We start from the raw sequence: 23009 nt of genomic DNA, 5'->3' as shown, positions 1-23009 counted from the left end.
AACAGTTCTCTCACCTTGTGTTCCTTCTTCAAGATACAGCTAGCTCCTCCTGTCCTTTATCGTCACCATATGCCTTGGAGAAACAGCTTATCCGTTTCTACGCACACATACATATACATGTACACTCCTGGATTCTTATTGGAATTGCTGTGAACCCATAGGTCAATTTGAGAAAAGAATTAACTCCATTTATTTAGGTCTTTTTCTTTTTAATGTCAGCTTTTCAATTATATATATATAAAGCTGTTTTTAAAAATATTTACTTATTTTTTATTTATTTTCTTTATTTTTTTGGCCGTGTCGGGTCTTAGTTGCAGCACGTGGGATCTTTGTTGTGGCACTTGGGCTTCTCTCTAGTTGTGGCGTGCAGATTTTCTCTCTAGTCGTAGCACGTGGGCTCCAGGGCACATAGGCTCTGTAGTTTGCGGCACACGGCTGTCTCATTGAGGCACGCGAGCTCAGTAGTTGTGGCACGCGGGCTTAGTTGCCCCGGCGGCATGTGGGATCTTAGTTCCCCGACCAGGGATCAAACCCGCGTCCCCTGCATTGGAAGGCGGATTCTTTACCATTGGACCCCCAGGGGATTCCCCAGTTTGAGAGCATTAACTCCATTTATTTAGGTCTTTAATGTCTATCAGTAATTTTATATACTTTACATAAATGTCTTGCAGGCTTTTGTTCGATGTATTCCTAAATATGACACAGTTGATGCTATAGTAAAAGTATTTTTTAAACATTTCACTTTCTAATTGTTTGTAGATGATATATAGAAATTAAATTGATTTTACAGAAACCTTGACAAACTCTCTAACACTAATAATTTATTATTTTGGATTTTTTATGTTCACACTCATATCATTCATGAATAATGACAGTTTTATTTTTCGCAACTTGTATATGATTGATTTGTTTGCCTTGCGTCACTACATTTGCTAAGTCCTCCACGACAGCCTTGAAAAGATGTAGTAATGATGGACATCACTGCCCTGATCCCAACCTCAAACTAAACGTCTTCAGAAAGTTACCATTAAGTATATTATATGCTAGGGGCTTTTATTATAGAATATTTAAATATTTTATATAGAATATTCTAAAAATAGAATGTTTTCTATTTTTAGTTTGCATAGTTATTTTAAAGTCAGGCAGATCTTTCCTCTCTGGAGCCTCTGTTGTAAGCAAAGTTAAAGACAAGTGACAAACTGGGAGAAACTATTTGTGAGTTATAGAACAGAGGGCTAACTGCCCTGAAGAATTCTGGTCAACATTGCCAGATTTGGTTTTCTCACACATAGTTCCAGACACTGTGTTCCAGGCCACTGCTGTCAGGAATGAAAGTTTCACCAGTCCGTGAGCAAAAATAAGTTCGCTTTTTTGTAAAGCTAAATGTATTCCTTTCAAAGGATTGTCTTTTATTCTGTGCATATATTCTCTCAAATTTTTAGCAATAAAATACCGTTTTTCTTATAATCATTATTATAATGGTGGTAATTTAGGTTTTTTTAATGTTCTTGTTTGACAAACTAAAATACTAGAAACTCTTTGCAGGTCCCTCTAAATTCTCTAATTGATTTGATTCTGACCCAATGCATATCAGTGACATTCAGGATATTGACAAAGAAAAAAAGAGCCAATGCATTAAGGAGATGGGTGGGAATAGAGACAGGGCCATTAGAGAGTGTGGAGAAGAAGGAAGTAGACCAGGGCAGTGAGACATCACAAAGCCAAGGGAGAAAAGGTTTCAACCGGGTGACTGTGGTTGGCCGTGTCACATGCTGCAGAGAACTAGGTAAAATGAAGACTATAAAATATGTCTGGTGTTAGTAACGAAGAGGACATTAGTGATTCCAGTGGGAAGGATTTCAGTGGAGCAGCAAGGCCAAGACTGAATGCTGTGAACTGAAGAAAGGGTGGTGAGGAAGTGGAAACAGTGGCTAGTATGATCTTTCTGAGAAATTTAACTTTGAAGAGAGAAGGGTGTCTCAGTTCCAGTGTGACTAGAATAGGATTTGGGTTGGTTAGTTGGTTGGTTAGTTGCTTGCTTGCTTGACTGGTTAGTTGGTTGATTGATTTGTTTGTTTTGAAGATGGGAGATGATTGAATAAGATTAGTGTGAACAGAAAAACCAGTGGAAAGACAGGAATATTGGAAATACAGGAGAGAAAGGAGATAATGGAGAGAGATTCTGAGAAGAGGAGATGGAGTGGAATATAGAACACAGATGCGAGGCTTTCCCATGGGCAGGAAGGGAGCCCATCAACCTTTGTGCATCATAAGAGAAGCATCCAGGGCCTCAGCCTTGTACTGTGTGGCTTCTACACAGCTCAACACTAGCAGCTGTGTGAACGTGCCCCGTACTTGTGCGAGGTACATCCTGCCCAGTCATATGCAGCAGCCTAGGATACAGGTAAATATGTAAGTTGATTTGACTAGAATTTGAGAGAATTACCACCAAGAAGAACAGCCGGTGAAAGTCCCTAGAGACAGAGCAGTCAACCACTCAGAGAGGAATTGGAAGAGACAGCCATGAAGGGAAAAAGCTATCATCTTCTCTCCTCTGCACATTTCCCTTGCCCAGTTTCTGTCAGGTGTCACCCTGTCTCTTTCATAATCACCCTTTCCATGTTCTTCTTCCCTTGATCCACCACAGTGTTCATTCTCTGAGTTCATTGTACACAGGCAGATTTTAGGAAGAAGCCAGTCTCTCAAACTCATGCAGAACAAGATAAGAATTTAAATACTAAAAAACAAGATATGAACCTAAAAGAATGCATCCCTTAAAATGAAGCTTAAGCAGTTTACTGGTCAGTAGAAGAGATGTTTGGGGAAGAGAAATCCTTCTTGTGCCTGCGTATACCTTAGACCCCACCAAGAACCATGGTGTTCGGTTTGTGACCCACATAAAAGCACCCAGCCAAGGGGGACATAGGATGGAAATCCATCCCTGGTGAGCATGATGTTGGCAATTTAAAATTCTGGTTTTCTCCTATTTAAATCAACACGTATTGAAGCTATACTCTGTCCCACATAGTTAAGCATCATTTCCCCAAATCTGTCCAAACATTGGGCAATAGTCTGAAGAGGGAGATGGGGTGATGGTTTCTGCAGAAAATCTGTGAGTAGGATCCTGAAGGTCATTCACCAGTCAGAGGTGGTGGGTTTGTCTCAGAAGAACACTACAGAAAATAGGGGCTTAGAGAAACTCAGTTAAGGTAGGAATCTTTGAAATGGGAAGAAGTTGGGGTAAATGTGTGCATGCAACTAGATCTGAATTCTACACATACTGACTGATATGGCCACACAATATTGTCAAAGCTGGGAGGACTGAACAGTAGCATAAAGGGACAAGATTTCTAACTTCAAAAAACAACCACCAAGAGGGTAATTTCTCTCCACTCACCTTAACATAACCACTTTTCCCGTTGCGGAGCACAGGCTCTGGACACGCAGGCTCAGCGGCCATGGCTCGCGGGCCCAGCCGCTCTGCGGCATGTGGGATCTTCCCAGACCGGGGCACGAACCCGTGTCCCCTGCATCAGCAGGCGGACTCAACCACTGCACCATCCGGGAAGCCCTTCAACATAACCACTTTTTAAAGCAGACTTTACTAGTTTCCTTCAAACAAATAATAAATTCGGTGCCCTAGAAAGGTGAGGTTTTAGTGGTGCTCAGACTCTTCCCAGAAGGAGGGGGGCGTCCAGTAGGTGGACTCAGTGAATGAACTGGTTCACCTTTGCTTCACTGAGTAGCACGCTGCTCCTCTTGGAGATCCTGCCACCTGAGCTCCAGGTGGGAATGGACGTTGTCTGCCTTGTTGAGGTAGCACGTAGTACGCACTCAGCTAAAATTTCCTAGATGTTAAATGAATGTTTCTTCCTGTGCTGCAGTAACTGGCTCTTTAGAGTAAATGGCAGAGGCTCCCCTGCATCCGAACTGGATTAAACTCCACTAGGAGCAGTGCACGCTGGGAAATGTTCTCACTGGCCAGGTTCCTCTGGGCTCCCTGGGGGTGGTGGGACCTTCATCCCTGGCGGGGCTGTGGAGAGAGTCTCAGCCAGAAAACTAGGCTGAGACGATAAAGGCTTTCTTCAGCTTCATGCAGGACAAGCATTGGCGGAGAATTGGAGAAAGCAGAGAGGGTCTTGATCACCTCCGTCGATTCTCAAACTGAGCACCTATAAGATCATTCTCACCGGTAGTTTCCCAACAAGGAAGGGGTTTCTGGGCAACAAAGTATGTCCTTAGGTAGCAGTCAGTTGGTTTCCAAAAGCTATCAAGGAGTCATTTTAGAATCCCTTTGCACAGATATGTCCAGAACATTGACCAGAAGAGAGATGAGAAAGACCATTATGGAGAAACGTTCTTTCATATGTTCAAACCTCCTCTCAGCTGTGTGTTTGACACAGGTCCCATAGAAACTGCTGCAGAAACTACTGACACAGCTTGTATGTAGGCATCCTCCGTTTTTATAATCCCCGAGTTTCAGTAAAACTATCTCCACTTCCACAGATGGCAGGAGGAATAGACAGCATAATATGCTGTCTACAGATGGGTATTGATTCTTTTTCAGTATGTGCCAAATATTTGCGGAGCACAGGCTCCGGACGCGCAGGCCCAGCGGCCATGGCTCACGGGCCCAGCTGCTCCGCGGCATGTGGGATCTTCCCGGACCGGGGCACAAACCCGTGTCCCCTGCATCGGCAGGCGGACTCCCAAGCACTGTGCCACCGGGGAAGCCCAGCAGGGATTCTTAATCATTTTCTAAATTGTATAATAACCGAACGATAAATACCTTGAAGACTAAAAAAATACTTTCTCATCAAAATAAAAACATTACCCTGCACCTATGGCAATTCTGCATTTTTAAAGGGGCTATTCCTTCAACTGTTCTTTTATTCCTAAATCACCCATTAATTCATTTGTTCATTAAAAAAATTTTATTGAGCACCAAGTAAGTATGAGGCACTAGGTTAGACAACTGGGATTTAGGATACAGAAGGCAGGGGGTAGGTAGGGAATAGATTCTATTTATTTATTTTCCTTCCACACAAAATTTATACCTTGAGTCATTTTCAGGAATGTTCCATTCTGGGGTGAAAATGTAGAATTTTGAGAAATACAGTTGGTAGGTGCCGTTTGTACATGGTCAGTCTTTCTCCTCCCCTTTCTTCACCCATACTTGCTAGGTGAAACCCATTATTTCCCCAGGGAAAAGGAAATAATCTTGATCCTTCTTGTCTGTGACACTTGATTGTTCGTCTCCCTCGGAATGAGTCTGCATCTGTGAGGATGCACATTCAGTTGAGTCCAACCCTCGGAGAATTCAAGGATATCTTCATGATAAAACCCTGTCACGGAAGACAATATTCCACCTTCAGAATATCTCACACAGCCTCAGTTTTCTGTTTCAAAATTGTCTTTAATCAAATGCTTAATCACCTCTTCTAGATCGATTAAAAAATATTATTAGGAAGTTGTAAGGACATTTTTGTTGCTTAATCATTTACAACCCCCCTTCAGCTTTCAAAAGAGATTTGAGGCTGCTTAAAATAGAAAGCATATATGTCACATGGCTTTTAAAATAGAATAACATGAAGAAGTTGGAGAAACTTTACTATAGTCCTATTATTTCTTTCATAGAAGTCATATAAAAAGATCGTGCAATTCTAAGGCATGGCAACCTTCCATTAAAGTCCTAATTTTTCACTTTGCATTGAAATTGCCTGTATGCCAACGTTAACCAAGGGTCTACCGGGGGCCAAGCACTCTTCAGCACTTCACAAGCACTAACTTGTCTGGTTCCTGGGATATTATCATTACCCCTATTTTAAATATGAGAAAACTAAAGTTTAAAGAGGTTAAGCAGCTTGCTCGGAGTCACACAGCTTGGGAGTGGCAGAGAGGGTTATAATCTGGGTCTGATGGTCTCCAGAGGACTTCATTACTAATGAATATTTTAAAATAGTGGGTCCCGTGCCATTAGTGGCCCGTGAGATCAACCTTTTGATGCCTTTTCAACTGAATAAGATAGAATAGCAATGATCAGAGTTCATCCACTGCAGTAAAAGGTAAATAATATTTCAAGAAATTTTGCTTTCTGTGTGTGTGTATGTGTGTGTGAGTTTGTCTGCCAGACTGTGATGTGATACCAAACTTATTTCTAACTGTGAGTTACTATTTTAAACAATTCTAAAGCTGCTCTACACTAAGAAATATTGACCCTTATTCATGTTCCAAACACAGGAGGACAGCTAGTTTTTATAAATCTGCCCTCTGTAGAAATCGTTATAAGAAAGAAGTTAAGAGATTTTAAAATCTGTGACTCAGCATCCCTCTCCCTGTGTGAATAGGCTTAACAAGCCAAACCCCAGAGCCACACAGCAGAGAGTTTTCCTAAAATAGTCAGACCTGACTGGTCTTATGCCCAGTTGCTCATACTAAATCATTCATCGACCACTGCAGCAGAAGCAGAGAAAATGGTTCTTGCTTTTGTAAAAACAAAAATCCAGTGGGTAGAAAAGAATCTGAGGGCCACACTCGCCACTCAGGGCAGGCCTAGTGGATGCAGCAGCAGCAGCTTCCGTGGGAGGATGGACACTGCTTCATCTGCCTGTGCCCAGGAAAGGGCCAGATGCTGCTCCTTTATGTGTTTGCTGGGTCTTGAGGGTCACCATGACTAAAGGACTAAAGCTCAAAAACTCAAATAATCTACTCATCCTCTCTAACAATATCACTAAAAGCTTGACAATGCACCGTAACTCAGACATAGCTTTAGTGCCTGTAGCACAAGGAAGGCCAGCAGCCTTCACCGACTTTAGGAGAGCCTGGTGATCCGTCTGGTGGGAGAACACCTCCATGCAAGGCAGCATTTGCTTGGAGCGCCCAGACCTCGCCAGGGTGTTTTCCCAAGAACCAGAGTAGAAGTGCCTTCATTCCTCATCTTTACTTGGAGATAATAATACCAACAACACAAAGTTGCTGTTAGGATTACGTGAAATAATTAGGAAACACCCAGCACACAGTAGAAGATGCTCCACGAAGGTTGGTTCTCTAGTTCTCTGCAGTATTAAAAAGCCCCGTACCCCCAGCCCAAGAAAATCCCTGGCCATGACGCCAACCTTCAGTGGTGTGGTCAGGAAAACTTTGCCAACAGCCCTTGTTCCCTTCAATCCGGGTAAGCAGACTACTGCACTACTCTGCCTAAGTCTGCATTCTCCTTAAATCTGTTTCTGTGAAGTTTCACCTTGCACTCCTTTCCCCCCACCCCCACACTCACATTTTATACCCTTGACTCATTCATTTTGCAGCTGGGAGTTTGTACCTCTTAATCTCCCTCGCCTATTTCTGTCCAACCCATACTCCCTTTAAAAAAAAAAATAACATGACTTGTAAATTTTTACTAAAGTATTTACGAAAAAAACACATCTGTTTATTTTCTGGAAAGTACTCTTTCAAAATTAAAAGAGTGTCTCTTGCATCTAAACTTCTGGAATTCCTTTGGTCATCCTATCCACAGTTATAGTAACTTTGTAAATGTTAATTATATTTCCTTCCTGTGCTTTCTCATTCAACCCAGCAGTTGTTCAACTCTCATTCATCTTCTCTTACATTCCCAGCACAAGAAGACTTTTAAATTCACCCTCATAGAGGACTTATGCTCCTTGAAGTTCAGGTTCCTGATTACCCCTAGCAAGACGGTTAAAAATGGGCCTCTGGGGTCAGAGGGATGATCAAATCTACCTGTGTGATTTTGCATTCTACTTCCCTAACCCTGAAATAGGAAGGATACTATCACCCACACATAGACTTGTTGAAGGAATAACTGAGATTAACCACTGTGCAAACTACCTGGCACACGATAAGCCCAATGAGTGTTCGATGTTATTACTCAGTATTATCTCTCCTTGTTCCAATGCGGTTCTGGATTTCACTGTCATGCACACCTAAACTCTCCTTTTGCATGTGTATTTTCATTATGTCACCTCAAATCTTCCTTATAAAGGATTAATAGATAAATAAATCCACCTATTTGGTCCTGTTAGCTCATAGTTTTACCTTTTGGTTTCCAGGAGTGGAAACCAAAATTAAACAGGTCTTTAATTTCATACAAAAGTAGGACAATTGCTTTGGTTTTTTTTACCGTTGCCTTCCTGAAGCAAATTCAAAATGAGCCTTGATTCCACTCTTGGTATAGCTGGTGTTTGGTATGATTGTGATTATTTTAAATGTTATAATTAAAACTATAACATTATATTTTTTTCAGAGAAACTGTACACTAAGAATAACACCAGACAAACTCAACTCATAGCATTTTGTGAAAATTAAATGGAATAATTCAAAAAGAGCTTGGCCATGTTAACAAGTTCTTCTCATTACGTAAGACTTCTGTCCCCTCTTTCTCATAGATTTTGCACTGACCGAAGGAAGTACAATCACTCCTTTGTGCCCAAAAGGGTACTTTCCCTGTGGGAACCTGACCCAGTGCTTACCCCGTGCTTTTCACTGTGACGGCGTGGACGACTGCGGGAACGGAGCTGATGAGGAGAACTGTGGTGAGTCCTGGGCTCAACTCCATACGGACGCCACCCCTTGTGAACCGCCCAAAACTGTGGGTGGATCAGATGCTAATGGTGATGAAAAAGGGGAAAAAGGGATTTGGTACTCTATAGGGAATGCTATTGGGACACAACTAATTGCTTCCCGATGGATTTGTGATAATTACCAGAATTTTCATATATTGAGGTTGCTTAAATCAGAAGTACAGTATTACAAAAAGTTGTATTTGATGAAAAAATAAAATTATTTAAAGTTCTACTTGGATACCCATATGTTAATTTTAAACGGCTTACTGTGACCACTTCCCTATGGCTTGGTAATTTGGTTCAGCTTCAGGAATATCCTTAAAGTGCAAATGGGCCTGCCTAGAGAATTAAGTTATTCAGTAGACCTATATCCAGTGCCCCTTGTGAGCTCTCCAAGTCACCAGGACTCAGCAGGCTCAAGGGAGCCTCATAAGCCTGCCCTTATGCAGTTCACAGGGACCATGTGAAGAAGCAGGACAGTAAACTTGTACGTAAACAAATTAAATAATTTCAGAGAGCGATAAGTGCCATGAAGTCTATAGAACAGGATAATGGGATAGAAAGTGAGTTGGGGGAAAGGCTACTTTAAAGATATAGCCAGAAAAACCCTCTCTGAGATGATGACATTTGAATTGAGAATGAAATGAAAAGAAGAAAGAAACCATGAAATATTCTGGCAAAGTTCCAGGCAAAGGAGACAGCAAATGCAAAGGCCCTGAGGCTGAATGAAACAAGACAATGTGTTTGTGGGAAGGAAAAGCCCGATTGGCTTGGGCGGAGTGAACAAGGATAAAGAAGAGGTTACAGGGGTCAGATCACGAAAGGTCTTATAGGCCATTTTAGGTCTGTATATCAGAACTGTACATGTCATCTAATCTAACCCGTGTATTTTTCTCTCGAAGAAACTGAAGCCAAGAGAGGTTGACATGTCTAGTTAGTCACAGAGTATACGGTAGAACCCAGGTCTCCTGAATCTGAATGAATCCTGTGTGATTTATACCACACAGAACTGCCACTCCTTGGCACTGCCCAGCTAGCAATCAGAGGCGATGGCAAAGTCCAGGAATGCCGGTGTGCAATGCCAGTAGAATCTGCTCTCCTGCCCCAGCACCGCTGCCGTCACCACCTGTGAATCACTCCTACTCAGCCTGTAGGGTGCAGTTTAGGTGTCCCCTCCTCCCCTGAGAAGCTTGGCTTTCCCAGCCATGCCTCCCCACCCTGAAGCTCCACCCCAGGTCTAGGGCAAGCACCCTTTCTCTCTGTTGCCATAGCACCCTTGGTATACCCGGACGACTGTACTAAGGACTGCCTTGTCTTCACACTGTACTTCTCTCACTAGACATAAACTCCTTGAGGAGAGTTCTCATTTGTTTTAGTGTCACCAGATCCTAGAACAGTAGAGTACAATCAGTGCTCGTGATGGGGCAGCTCTCCGGATGCCAATGGCAAGCCACTCAAATTCTTGGCCTTTCCTCTTCAGTGGAAATCTTAGACCGTGCATGTTAGCTACCTCATGAGGGTGTTAGGAACGCAAATTAAATAGTTCATGTAAAGGCATCAAATAGAATAATTTTAAAAACCACTGAGGTTATCAGCAAGAAATAAACTAAAATTTTCAGAGATCAAAGGGACCTGCGGGCAGTTATTTAAATTTACTTTTCTATTTGTATGAACTTCAGTATCATACATCATATTGTGTGTTTTATCACTTTAATAGCTTATGCTAAAGTAATGATGCTTCAAAAATCAAGCCTTCTTTTTTAAAAGAATACAATTTTATTGCAGAAAACGGAAGACTTGGCAAATAAGCAGATTTTATCATCTGACAAGTTGAGAAAATATTTTTCTCATCAGGACTAGACAGACTTTATTAAAAGGAACTTGGTTTTTTCCTTATTAAAAAGGTCAGGTGCCATAAACTTTGTCAGAACTCATTGCGTATATCAAGTATGTATCTACATACACGTATGCATATGACAAAATAAATTTCAGATTATATTTTCTTCTGAGGACCTCAAAATTAAGATCAAACATTTAAAATGTCAGCATTAGAAACAGGTGATATTTTTCAAGATGGATACATGTATGGAAAATAATCATCTATTTTCATTATATATTTTATGATACACACATTTAAACTACTTGTAATTGCAGAAAAAGACTCCAGATGTTTGCCTACCTTTCCCTCCCTTGTTATCTTTCTATTACTTAAACAAATTTTTAAAATTGATTTCATGATCAAATTTTTATACTTTTGTTTTGTAATTTGATATTTTATTTCTAGAATAACTGACACATGTTCATCGCCGTGTGTTTCACAGGAGACACTAGTGGATGGGCGACTCTGTTTGGCACAGTCCATGGAGATGCTAATAATGTGGCATTAACACAGGAGTGCTGTAAGTGGTATTGGTTTGAAGACTCAGCCTCAGCTTTGCGAGCAACATTACTTATGGGGCATGGATTTATATGGGTAGTGTGATAAATTCCCTTTAGAATTTCAATTTCAGTTCAATGTATGTCAGTGGTCAACTGGTCTGTTATCTGCTCTTGGGACTGAAAAGATAGAAAGAAGAAAACGACATGCTCCACTCATGCTCATTCTGTGTATTAGTCTGAGTGCAAGAATACATAGGTACTGAATACTTGTGACAAATAATAAAGATCTTGCTCCCTTTGCTTACTTTCTTTAATAAAGATATTAAGCACCAACTACTTTCTAGGACCTATGTTAGGCACTGAGAGTGCAAGGATGACTACGGTCCTCAAATACCTCACACTGTTGCAGGAAAGACAGACCCTTATAGAAGCAGGAATGGTACAATATTTGTGCGAAACTGAAGGAAGGATGTTTGCACAAGGGAATGTGGAAGCCCTTTGGGAGGAATGATGGCTGTGCCAGGGATGGGGAGAAATCCACCGACAAGGTGACATTGAGATGGGCTTGGATGGAGGGAAGGGGAAGAGGTGACAGGATGAGCAGGGTAGTACGATCTGCACAACAGCGGGGTCAGTCAGAGCCTGCTTCACATTCATTCTAGTACCTGCGTTGGAAGGGTGGAGCCAGCCCACAAAGGGTTTGGGGTGCACTCTTTGGAGTCCAGCCTCTATCCCAGAGATAGAATTATATCTCTCTGTATACACAGATTATATTATATGTTAATATATTACTATATTACATATAATATGTATATACATAGATATAATTATGTAGGTGTATATACAATTACAAGCATACATTAGTATGTATACATAATATATGTATATAAAGTCCATATATTAAATACTACACTATAGTATATTATGCACTTTATAATACCTGGTTATAATTACCACTTATTATGTACTTTATTATACACAAATATATCATACATAAAATTAGAAATTGAAAAGCGTAAACTAAAAAGCTTAAAAATAAATATAACTGAAAATTCTAACATTTTCGTCCGGAACCACAATGGGTCATCTTGCACACATGCCATTGTGGAGATCACTGCTGTACACAAGGTGTAACCACCAAAGTTGTGAGCTTATTTCCATTTAGTGAAGAGGAAGATGAAGTGATAAGAAGTGTATGTGAAAATGATTCTTCTACCAGAATTTTAAAGAATGGATTAGAACATTGTTCTCACCCTGAGACAATTCTGCCCCTGGAGAACGTTTGGCAATGTCTGGAGACATTCTGGGTCGTCACAGCCGGAGAGGGGTGGGTGACTGCTGGCATCTAGCGGATGCAGGCCAAAGGTGCTGCTGAACCTCCTACAGTACACAGGACAGCTCCTCACGACAGAGAATGATCCTGACCTGACCCCAATGTCAACTTTGCCGAGGTTGAGGAGAAAGCTTGGTGAAAGAGACACTGAACATTATGTTTCTTGCAATGCTCCAGACTAATACTAAGAACCTGAGCCCAGAAAATACCTCTGGGAAGAGTGAGGTAGAGAGAGCTTCAAGAGGCACTTCAGAAGAAGAATCCAGAGGTTGGGGTTTGACTGACCTGCAGGTGAGGGAGTTACACTCACATTTCTGGTTTAGTCAACTGGCTCAGCTTGGAGTACACGAAATTCTCTTATTGGTAAATAAGAGCTTCCAGTCCTAGGCTTTCAATCTAATAATGTAACCGCTATTTTCAATGTCAATTAAACATTGAAGTAAACAGTCTGGAGTTATCTTTAGGAAGTTGAGATGATTAGCATAAGCCTACGAACACCACAGAATATTTTCTAAACACTTATACACTAGAATGCATCTTTTGGATTAGGGAGGCACTCAATAAAAGTTTGTTGGATTTACTAAAATTTGGTGAAATTGATTTTAAAGATAAAGTTTGAATAAAAGTGATCTAAAAGAAGCAGAGCAATTAGAACTTATAATCAGACTTAAATAAATAATAAACATTTGAAAATAACTCTCACTTCTTTTAGCTCCTTCAAAAAAAATACCCACAGGATCAGAGGCAACATCAAATGCTCCATTAATATCATCCCCCAACTCTCTCTCTCTCTCTCTCTCTCTCTCTCTCTCTCTCTCTCTCACACACACACACACACACACACACACGAGTCATTGTTCTGTGGACCAACTTGGCCTGGTTTCTCCACAGATTTCTCATATGCCATTATTTTAACAATTAACATAATTAATAACTACATAATATATAAATAAAAGAATTATGTGATAGTGTTTACATATTATTAATATGATAAATCTTACTGATTATGGTAATATGCCATTGTATTAATAATTATGTGAGTTCCTTCAAGGTAAATCCTAAAGTGTTTTTCTTCCTTCTGAATGCTTCAGATAGATGGATCTTTGGTCTTTTTCTGCTTTACAGTTTCTCTACAACTTTTACCTACCACGTTAACTTCATAGTAATGAAAAGCTAAGAGCCGGAATGATAGGGTGTCTGGGTTGGTTGATTTCACTAAGGCACAGTGATGGCCATGCCCAGCCTGCATCTCACTCTTGTCGCAGCTCTAAGAGAAGTTTGAAAGGGGGAAAATAATTGAGTTTAATTTTAACCAACAAGCATTTACTGAGCAAACTCTTTGTGCCATTCAGTTAAATGGAATTGACTCAGTTACACCCATTAAAGATTTACTCAATCATACTCATGTTTTTCATTGAGAAGAACTTAATCTTGTTCACCATATGCTTTTATGCTATTTAAACATCCCTGTGGTTTCTTTCTAATCCCTTGTTAAATGCCTCTGAAATGACCACTGGAAGCTAGAACTGAGATGAATACCACATGAGTCTATATTTGTTTTTGGTTTTGTTTTTCATACTTTATTTATTTATTTATTTTTGGCTGCATTGGGTCTTCACTGCTGTGCACGGGCTTTCTCTAGTTGTGGCAAGCAGGGGCTACTCTGTTGCAGTGCACGGGCTTCTCATTGCGGTGGCTTCTCTTGTTGCGGAGCACGGGCTCTAGGCACGCGGGCTTCAGTAGGTGCAGCACGCAGGCTCACTAGTTGTGGCTTCTGGGCTCTAACGCGCAGGCTTAGTAGTTGTGGTGCACGGGCTTAGTTGCTCTGCAGCATGTGGGATCTTCCCAGACCAGGGCTCGAACCTGTGTGCCCTGCATTGGCAGGCGGATTCTTAACCACTGCGCCACCAGGGCCAAGTCTATATTTGACTAGGAGAAAATTCTTGTTTGCTTTTATTATGGACCAGAATAAGTTCATTTAACAAGATGTGAATGTTATACATTCAATGGAAAAAGAACAATGCCAGTTACTAGAAATAAAGTCATAATTAAAGAGGGTTTTTTTTTCCTATTGAATCGTTACTCTTTTTGCCCCCTAGTTTTAAATCAGTACCCACAACGCTGTGACTGCAAAGGAACTGAGTTGGAATGTATAAATGCTGGCTTGAAGTCTGTGCCAACCGTTTCCAGCAATGTGACATTACTGTGAGTAAAGTTCAAATCTGATGTTTGCTCTTGAAGTCACATGAAAACCGTGTAGTCTAGTCTAACCTCTCTTTGTTCTGTTTTATGCTACTTATATATTAGCAAAATCATAGAAAGTCCCTTTAAAACCACCAGCCATCAGAGAACTCTGCCTGCGTCTTCTCCAGGGAAAAAATGTTTTAAACACTGTATGTTTGATTTGCCAGGTTATCGTTTAGCTCACAAACATCTGTGGCCTGGAGTTATTTTCAATTTCCAATTCATGTATTATTACTAATATGCCAGTACTATACAAGTAAAAATAAAAATTTGAAAAAAAAAGGAAAGGTACTCACTTATTCTATCTCATTTTAAATAGTGGTAATTTGTCCAGGACTTTAAGGTATAAAAGATCCACGAAGCTAGCTGTGACATAATTGTGCAAGTTTTTCTGAACTCTGCATAAAAGTTTTGAGAGCCTCAGGAATTTGCCTGCGGACATATCATAATTTGGGCATGCATGAGTTGGTTAGGATTTTTGTTGTGTTTTGTTAAATTATCTAGAGAAGAAAAAGTTAAATCACCATAGATGTTCCAGTCTATTATATTGCACTAACTGGCTAACCTTGTCAGATATTTGCAAACTGCTTTAATTTTGCTTTATGGACTTTTCGTTCTCACACGAAGGTTCTTATTTATTATGGGCATTTTCAAACGTGTGTGACGTAGTATGGAGCATCATCAAGTATTCTCAAGCATGCAGCTTCTAGGGAAGAGTTTGGTTGGTCATAAAATCCATAATAACGTTTTCTTTCCATGTTATTTTAGGTCTCTTAAGAAAAACAGTATTCACAGTCTTTCAGATAAAGTTTTCATCAAATACACAGAACTTAAAAAGATGTAAGTAACTATTAATAGTGTTTTTATGGGAAAATCTATGGGATGTTTTGTTTAAGATGTTTTTAATCTAAGAGTAAAATGAAGTATAAGGTTGATTACCTTTATCATTAAAGTTATTTTTCTAAATGTAATTAAGATTAGACAATAAAGCATTGAACAGTATGCTTTCTTTCCATTTCATAATTTAAAATAACAACTGGTTTTACTTAAACCTTCCGTAGAGAGTTAAACTGGATTGAGCATCTCAGTAAGAAAATACATAATTCCACGGTTTTACTCCAGATCATTTGGAAAATGACATTGCCGATTCAGAGGCACTAGATGCACTTTTTAACCTGGAAGAGTGTTAGCATAGACAAGAACCATCGTTTAAAACATACAATGATAGGATATGGACTGTCTCCCAGGACAAAAAGAGCAAAAACACGATCTTGGTGAAATCGGTGATATTAGCATATCTGAGGAAAGAAAATAACAAATAGGACAAGGTCAGCCATGAGAAACAAAGTGTCAGGATGCCTCCAGCATCATCAGAAAAAGAAAACCAGAATCTGAGAGATACAATCCCTAGAGATAGTCTCTGTTGGGGGGCAGGGATGGATTGTGCATCTCCACCATAACTCCCATGAACTTTACTGTGACACTGTTCATATCAAGATGGAGAATGTCTTTGCTTTGATTCCCTGCTCATCAATCAACCTTATGATGACTAATTAACTTCCTAAATTATTCATACTAAAGTATCTGGGAGGTTACCTTGGATGGGGAATAATAACATTCTAATTAGTGGAATGGAATACATCCTATTTAAATAAAGCAATTAGGGCATTCCCTGGCAGTCCAGTGGTTAGGGCTTCACACTTCCACTGCAGGGGGCATGGGTTCGATCCCTGGTCGGGGAACTGAAATCCCACATGCTGCACGGCGTGGCCAATAATTAAATAGATAGATAGATAGGTAAATAACTAAATAAAGCAATTAAATACTCAACCTCTTGAGAGTTTGGTTACTCTGTGTCAGTCCCTCTGAGCCTGAGTCACTCTGGGATAATGGAGAGGTCAACTTTCTGTGCTTGCCAAGGTGGTCATTAGACTAGATTAGAAAATTAGCAAGACAATGTTGTAAGGCCCCTAAGTAGTACCATCATCTTACAATTTTGCCCTTTAACGTTCAGAATAGAAGGGAAAGTTTCTAGAAATGTGATATATATTAAAATCCAGGATAGAAAAGAATCTGATCCTTTGCTGATACTGGACAAACATGTTTGGTTTGAAATGCCATCAGCAGTTCTGTGCTGGTCATGTATTTGGGTACGGACTCCCTTATACAAGAAAGGAATCCCTGAAGGAAGTCCATTAGCGAGGAAGCATCTTGTGTGAGCATAGAGCATCATGCCTGTGTTTGATTGTAGCCTCTGTGATTCAGTGAGCTCCTTCTTCTCCATCCTGGAGAATGTGGTCCTGTTGTTATTGTCCCCTGGAGCAGCTAGGCATTGGCTCTGGGGTTCCAGATTCCTCTAGAGAAGAAATCTTAACTATACTGCTTCTGGTCTTACTGGAAATGCTTAGAATCACAGCCTGTGCATTTCTACAAATCAGTATTGTCCTTGCGCTCCCTGAATAATGCTGAAGGGAAGAAAACTAAAATAGCCTAGCAGAAAGGAAGGAAAAATATTCATGCTTTAGAGTAGCTGTTTAAAACTATTATCTAGAGTCATAGAAGTCTTATGAATTCCTAATTAAGTCTTCTCATTATTTACAAGGTAACTAAAGTCTGCAACAGTTAAATGACTTACCTAAGATCTACAACTAACTAGTAGAAGAGCTAGAATTTACAGCCCATATCTTCTGATGCCCAGTGCAGTGTTTATTCTACAATAACCAGAAACCTAGAGATGGAAAGAAATTGCTCTAGCATCTAACTGAATCTTCTACCAACACATACTCTTCTATCCCACGCAGGACTCCCTTCTATATCTTTTGCCCCCGAATTTGGGGAAAGCTGACTTCTGGGGAGGCAGAGGTATCACTAGAAGGTTAAGCAAGGAGATTTAAAATTAGACTTCACAGGCCAAGTCCTTCCCTGGCCCACTGATTCATAGCTTTGTTCTGTGCCAGTACTTCTCTCTTGGTATCTGGTAGCCCACTGAAGGGAAGAACGTGGAAGCGCTAGTGATAATACAGGCCCCAATTTTCCCTAGTGAAAAAAAGCAGAGATTTTTTTCCCACCAGAGCAGCTGGCAGTTTCTCCAGTTAATGTTGAATTTCTCCTAAGCCTGAGAAAACTTAGGTACCACATCATAACCTGAGTACCACTCAGCAGGGCTTCTCTGAATGCAAGCTGTTATTTGATGCTTTCGAGGCAATTTGATTCTCCCAGAGACTCAGAGAGAAAAAAATTACAAGACTCTTATCAATAAACATTCACCAAGTGTCTCTTAATGCAAGGCACATCAAGGGGGATTAAACGCCATTTCTTACATCCATCTACCACTTTTTAAAGTTGACAAAGACTTCCAACATTTGGAATTCTCATTTGGACTTTGACCCTCAAGGTCTGTGAGGTAGGGCAGACAGCGTCAGGTTCCTTTCAGGAATGAGGAAACCATCCTTGGGGAAGAAAGGTTGTCCAAAGTCAGCCAGCTGACAAGTATTAGAACTTGGCTTCAAAGCCAGACCTCTGACTGTAGTCCTCTGGAAGTCCACCCACATGGGCCAATCTCAGAATATTGTTACCATCGATGAAAGTGTCCAGAAAACAAACTTTGGTTTCAAAATAACCGAAGTTCTTTATAAACATTATTCAAATATCCTAAAGCAGCTCATAAGCCCAGCAACTCTTCTTTAAATCTCCTTCCCCTCCCCCATCCCCTTTTCATACCACTCAGCTCCTCCCGTCACTCTCCGGAACCCGCAGAAAAATCTCCCCAGTGTCAGCAAGCCCTTGTCCTGTCCTGTCCCTTCCTGATCCTGCATTACAACAGTCCAAACAACCAACGTAGCAAAACACAAACCATCCCCAGGAAGAGGTGTCAGGGGAAGGAGGAAACTAGATGGACAGCCCCAGAACTCTTGGTAGAGACGCAGGAGGGTAAAAGCTGGCCAAGCCCACATGTTCGTTCATTCTTTCAACAAATATTTATTGATACCTATGAGGTGTCAAGGATATAGCGGTAAACAACACATATGAAAAGCCCTCTCCTCAAGGAGCTCAACTTCCAATGGAGAAAGATAAAAATGCGTAGTGTGTTAGATGGTGATTATGGGGGGAAAAAAATAAACCAGGAAGGGAATTAGGAGGTGCTGAGGGAAAGGAATTTCAAACGATATGCAAATAAACTGTCCTGTCATATAACTCTACTACCTCCCAAAACATCTGAAAAGCTCCCCTGGATTCTGGGCTTTACCCCAGGAGACTGATCAGAACACACCCAGTAAGTCTTCTATGTAACTCCTCTGATATTCAAAGCTGGCCATTATCACCATGCACCCCACCACAGGTTTCTCCCCATGCAGCCTCGAATCCTTAACTTCTTCCCCAAAGGGCCTGGTTTCAAATCTGTTTGTCACTCCGTATATGGTCACCTACATATTCCTTACGTGTAGTATCTAGAATAAATGTAATATTATCACTTGTATGACACATACAAGGGCAGAACAGGGGGAAGCTAGCAGCCCTTCCTTTCTAAACTCCTTATGCCCTAAGGTTACGTTTGTTCTTTTTGTGGCTACTTCATACTCTTAACTCCTAGTGATTGTGTCTCTAAAATCCCTCATCCTGTACCATATGCATAACTGACAAGTGACAGCTTCTCCATCCTGTACTTGTGCGCTTAGCACCTGAGAGCTAGTTGTGACACTTCAGATTTATCCCTGTTCAGTTTCACCCTGTTAGATTCAGCTTTTCTTACCAGACTAGGAAGATCTTTTAGGCTCATCCAACAGATTCACTCTTCATCCCAGCACTCTGTTATCTGAAAATAAGATGAGCCGTCTTTACCTAAGTCATGGAGCAGAATATTGAGCAGGACAGTGCCAATATTCTTTATTTTGTCTATAAAAGCATCATAAAACCACTTAATCAATGCCTGGTAGACATATAAGCAAAGTCGACCACACATTTTTATCTAATCAGTCTTTGAATGAAGAAAATCAAGTTGGTCTGACGTGCCCTGTTTTTCGTGAACTGCCCTGTTCCTGTTCTCTCTGAGGTGCTCACGAAGCAGCATCAGAATATCCTGTCCTACGACCTCGCCCAGAACCAACTTCAAGCTCATCCAACTATAGCTTGTGAAATCGACTTACCTTTTGGAAAATCAAAACGGCATTTGCCCCCTTTAATTTTCCAGCCGCCCTTCCTTTTTCCAGATTCCATTGATCACGACTGAGTGTATGCATTTTCAGTGTTTCTCAGTTTCTAGGAGAAATTGTCCAAACCAGAGGCTTTAACTCATTTTGATTAACTTATTCTACCATTTTGGGATTTCACTGCCACAATGCTGTATCCTATTTATTCACTTCAGTCCTGAGATCACCTTCGTTGACCAAGAAGACAAGAACAATGTAGGAGTTGAGAATTTATATTTTTTTATTATTTCATGATAATATAAAACATGTCCCACACAGCAGGCTTGGGCTTTTCCTTAGCATGTTTTTGTTTCCAAAATATAACTAGAAATTCATTTCTACTGCCCATTGTATTCTTCACTGTCTGAGTTTTGAACATGTCTTAGGTCATTCTTTCAATTATGATTCCATTTTGTGAACCCCTCACCTTCATCCTTGGACTTTGAAGAAACCCCTTATTACCATCCTATCCTCTTCCTGAACTGGGTGGTCCTCTGGCTCTCTCCTAGTACCATGTACCGCCACTGCCAGCACCCCTCATTGTCACATACGCTGAAACATATATGAGGATCAGTGTGCATTTGTTAAAGGAATGATGTGTAGGACTAACACACAGGGCTAAAGAGAAGGTGGGGCGCATCTTCAGCAAGGAGGACCAAAAAAGCATAAGCAGAAACACTCAAAGGATGTTAGGAAGAGAGTGACCAGCGAAGTTTGTCTAAAGGAAAAGAGTTCCCACAGGACTGATGGAGTGTATGCTGGAGAGGTCATTGAATCATGATTCTAGGGCCTTTGAACGCTAGGCTAGAGCATCTGGGCTTTATTCTGTTTGACCAGGGAAAAGACATGCATGAATATGTGTTTTAGATTGTATTGAGCTTATAAAGTTGATATGCATCTTTAAGTTGTATTGGGATATATCCTAAGGGATCACCCAATTTAACGTCAAGTGCGTCTCCGGTCTCGCATGCTCTAAATATTCACAGTGAAATTAAGGTCATTTAGGCATCCAGAAAAAGAAATTCCTAAGTCAAAATAAAATGTTAATTGCTAGATGAACAAATGTCACTTATCTGAATGCTTTCACTAGCGATCAGTTTATTCTTTTTAATATTCTTTTAAGCTTTCTAACATTAGGGGGTAAGAAGCAATTTAAGATGATCTTTGAGAGAAAGAAATAAAATACAGTTTATGAACTTGACCATAGTACTTCATCACTGCTACCACGGAAACCAACAGCAGTTCCTCTCCTCACTGTGACATAAATTTTATTTAAATTAGGAATTCCTTCTTAAACTGGGTTCCTGTTCAACGCAATCATTGGCAACAAAATGTAATTCAAGGAGTCTGCCTGGCTCGTGAATACGAAATGTTGCATTAAAAAAATAGCCTATAAACATGCATGCCATTAAAGCATTTATTTGCTTTAGTTTCAGGTACATAAATTCCTGGCGTTTCTGCTTGAAAAGTCCTGACAGCTGAAACAGCAGGAATTCATGAACCAGTAAGTTATTCTTAGAAGAACCATTCAGTGTAAAGTGTATCAAACGGGCTCATGTCTCAGCTGTGAAGAAAAAGAGGACACCACTTGCCAAATTGTCATGTTTCCAAATTTCCCCTCATATTCACCAAGCTACTATTCTGTAAAGAAGAAAGCAGATACTGAAAGATCAAGTTAAAAAATTCAGCAGCCTAAGTCTGAGATGAGAGACCTGGGACTCTAGTTCTCCGTGGGGTGCCAGCAAACTGGCTAAATAGAAGACTAGAGCTTCTTTATTATTTAAGACGTTGGAGTCTTAACTGGTGTCAGTGAAGGCAGATAGACTGAACATATCGGGTGAGTCGTGCAGATCAAAGGCACAAGGTCAAATTCACAGTTTACAACTGCCCCCATCTCTTCAAGACTGACAGCGTGTAGGTAAAATGCGCAGTGCACTTCTGACTTAATTATCTTAAATGAAATGTAAATAACACTAGTTAGGTAGTAAATTTTATACTTAAGAGGAACTTCAAATATGTAGATTATGGTATTATATTCTTTTTCTATTTTCATTTGCTACTGTAATATAATTCACCATATTAACTTTCATTACATCACTCTAAGGGCTCTGAAAATGCTAAAACAGATATTGATATGTATGGGCTCATTCTATTCATAGCAGAACTTTAAAGCAAAAGCAGAATTTATGCTACAATGTGAAGCATCTCCTTACAGACACGTTGCAGCAGGGAGAGGGGGATGGAATGGTACGAGTTCTTACAGGGTTTCAAGTTTACTTTGTAGGATTGAAATTGTTGCTTTGTGTGTCACTATAATGGTAATGCATGTGCTCTGTAGTAAGCAGCTTTTCCACATGGTGGTACACAGAGAAAATGACAATATTTGTTCAATATTTGGGTTAAATATTCAATATTCGTAAAATATTTGGGTTCAATATTTGGGATAAAAGATGGGTTTGTTAATAACTGGAAGCTAATCTTGGCTTTACCTTGCCACCTTGTGGGCTGAGGACATCGATATCCCAGCACAGCTACAACGCAGTCATGACTCAAAGGCTGGGAAGCTTCGCTGGGAATAATTGTGGTGTAACAAAATTCAGAGTACAGCCAGCTGCTGGACAAGCAAAAGATCTACCAGTAGTTTTGCAGTGAAGTATCACAACAATGAGAAAGTGTAAAATATTTTAGGAAGCAGTGGCGGTCCAGTGGTTAGGACTCTGCACTTCCACTGCAGGGGGCATGGGTTCAGTCCCTGGTTGGGGAGACTAAGATCCCACAAGCCACGTGGCCAAAAACAGAACAAATCAAAACAAAACTTTAGGACCCAAATCAAATCAAAATAAGAGCTAGGGAAGCCGCTCAGAAGATTATGTAGACCTTAGTTACTATTGATAGCATGAGTATTTCCTGCCTAAAGTTCTTTAGAAAATATGAAATCAAGGCTAACCTCCCATTGTATTAATATACTGAGCACAGGAAATGGAAGTTGTTTGCTTAGATACTCCTGAAAGTGCTATTATTGAATCCATACACTCTTGCTAGATTGCTTCAGCGGTTAAGCAGCTCATGGCCCTGTGGGCTGAAGTTGGTACACTGGCCCCAGTTCAGCCACTGATGCCATTTGCGACCTTGAGCCCCTCTCTAACTAGCCGCACCCTTCTCACTCTGCATCTTGAAACAGAGCGAGACTTGCCCTCACCTCATTTCGTGGGAATAGAGTGAAGAGAAGTGAGGAGTTGAAGGTGGAACTCTGTACTGAAAGAGCGAGAAAGCTTGGCAGTGAGAGCC

At 40.5% G+C, this 23009-nt stretch overlaps 1 protein-coding gene across 1 annotated transcript in view; it reads left to right on the top strand.

Moving 5' to 3' along the window:
* RXFP2 (relaxin family peptide receptor 2) overlaps nucleotides 1–23009 on the top strand; it is a 59272-nt gene that overhangs the window by 6927 nt on the left and 29336 nt on the right. Inside the window, exons 2-5 of the mRNA XM_024755493.1 lie at nucleotides 8403–8549; nucleotides 10901–10978; nucleotides 14391–14496; nucleotides 15304–15375. Of these exons, the coding sequence (XP_024611261.1) occupies nucleotides 8403–8549; nucleotides 10901–10978; nucleotides 14391–14496; nucleotides 15304–15375 (403 nt within the window). The remainder of the gene's footprint in view (nucleotides 1–8402; nucleotides 8550–10900; nucleotides 10979–14390; nucleotides 14497–15303; nucleotides 15376–23009) is intronic.

Source organism: Neophocaena asiaeorientalis, unplaced genomic scaffold (assembly GCF_003031525.2).
Source record: "Neophocaena asiaeorientalis asiaeorientalis breed wild unplaced genomic scaffold, Neophocaena_asiaeorientalis_V1.1 scaffold59, whole genome shotgun sequence".
NCBI classification, from domain to species: domain Eukaryota; kingdom Metazoa; phylum Chordata; class Mammalia; order Artiodactyla; family Phocoenidae; genus Neophocaena; species Neophocaena asiaeorientalis.
The sequence above is the reverse complement of the archived record's forward strand: the minus strand, read 5'-3'. Positions and strand labels throughout refer to the sequence as shown.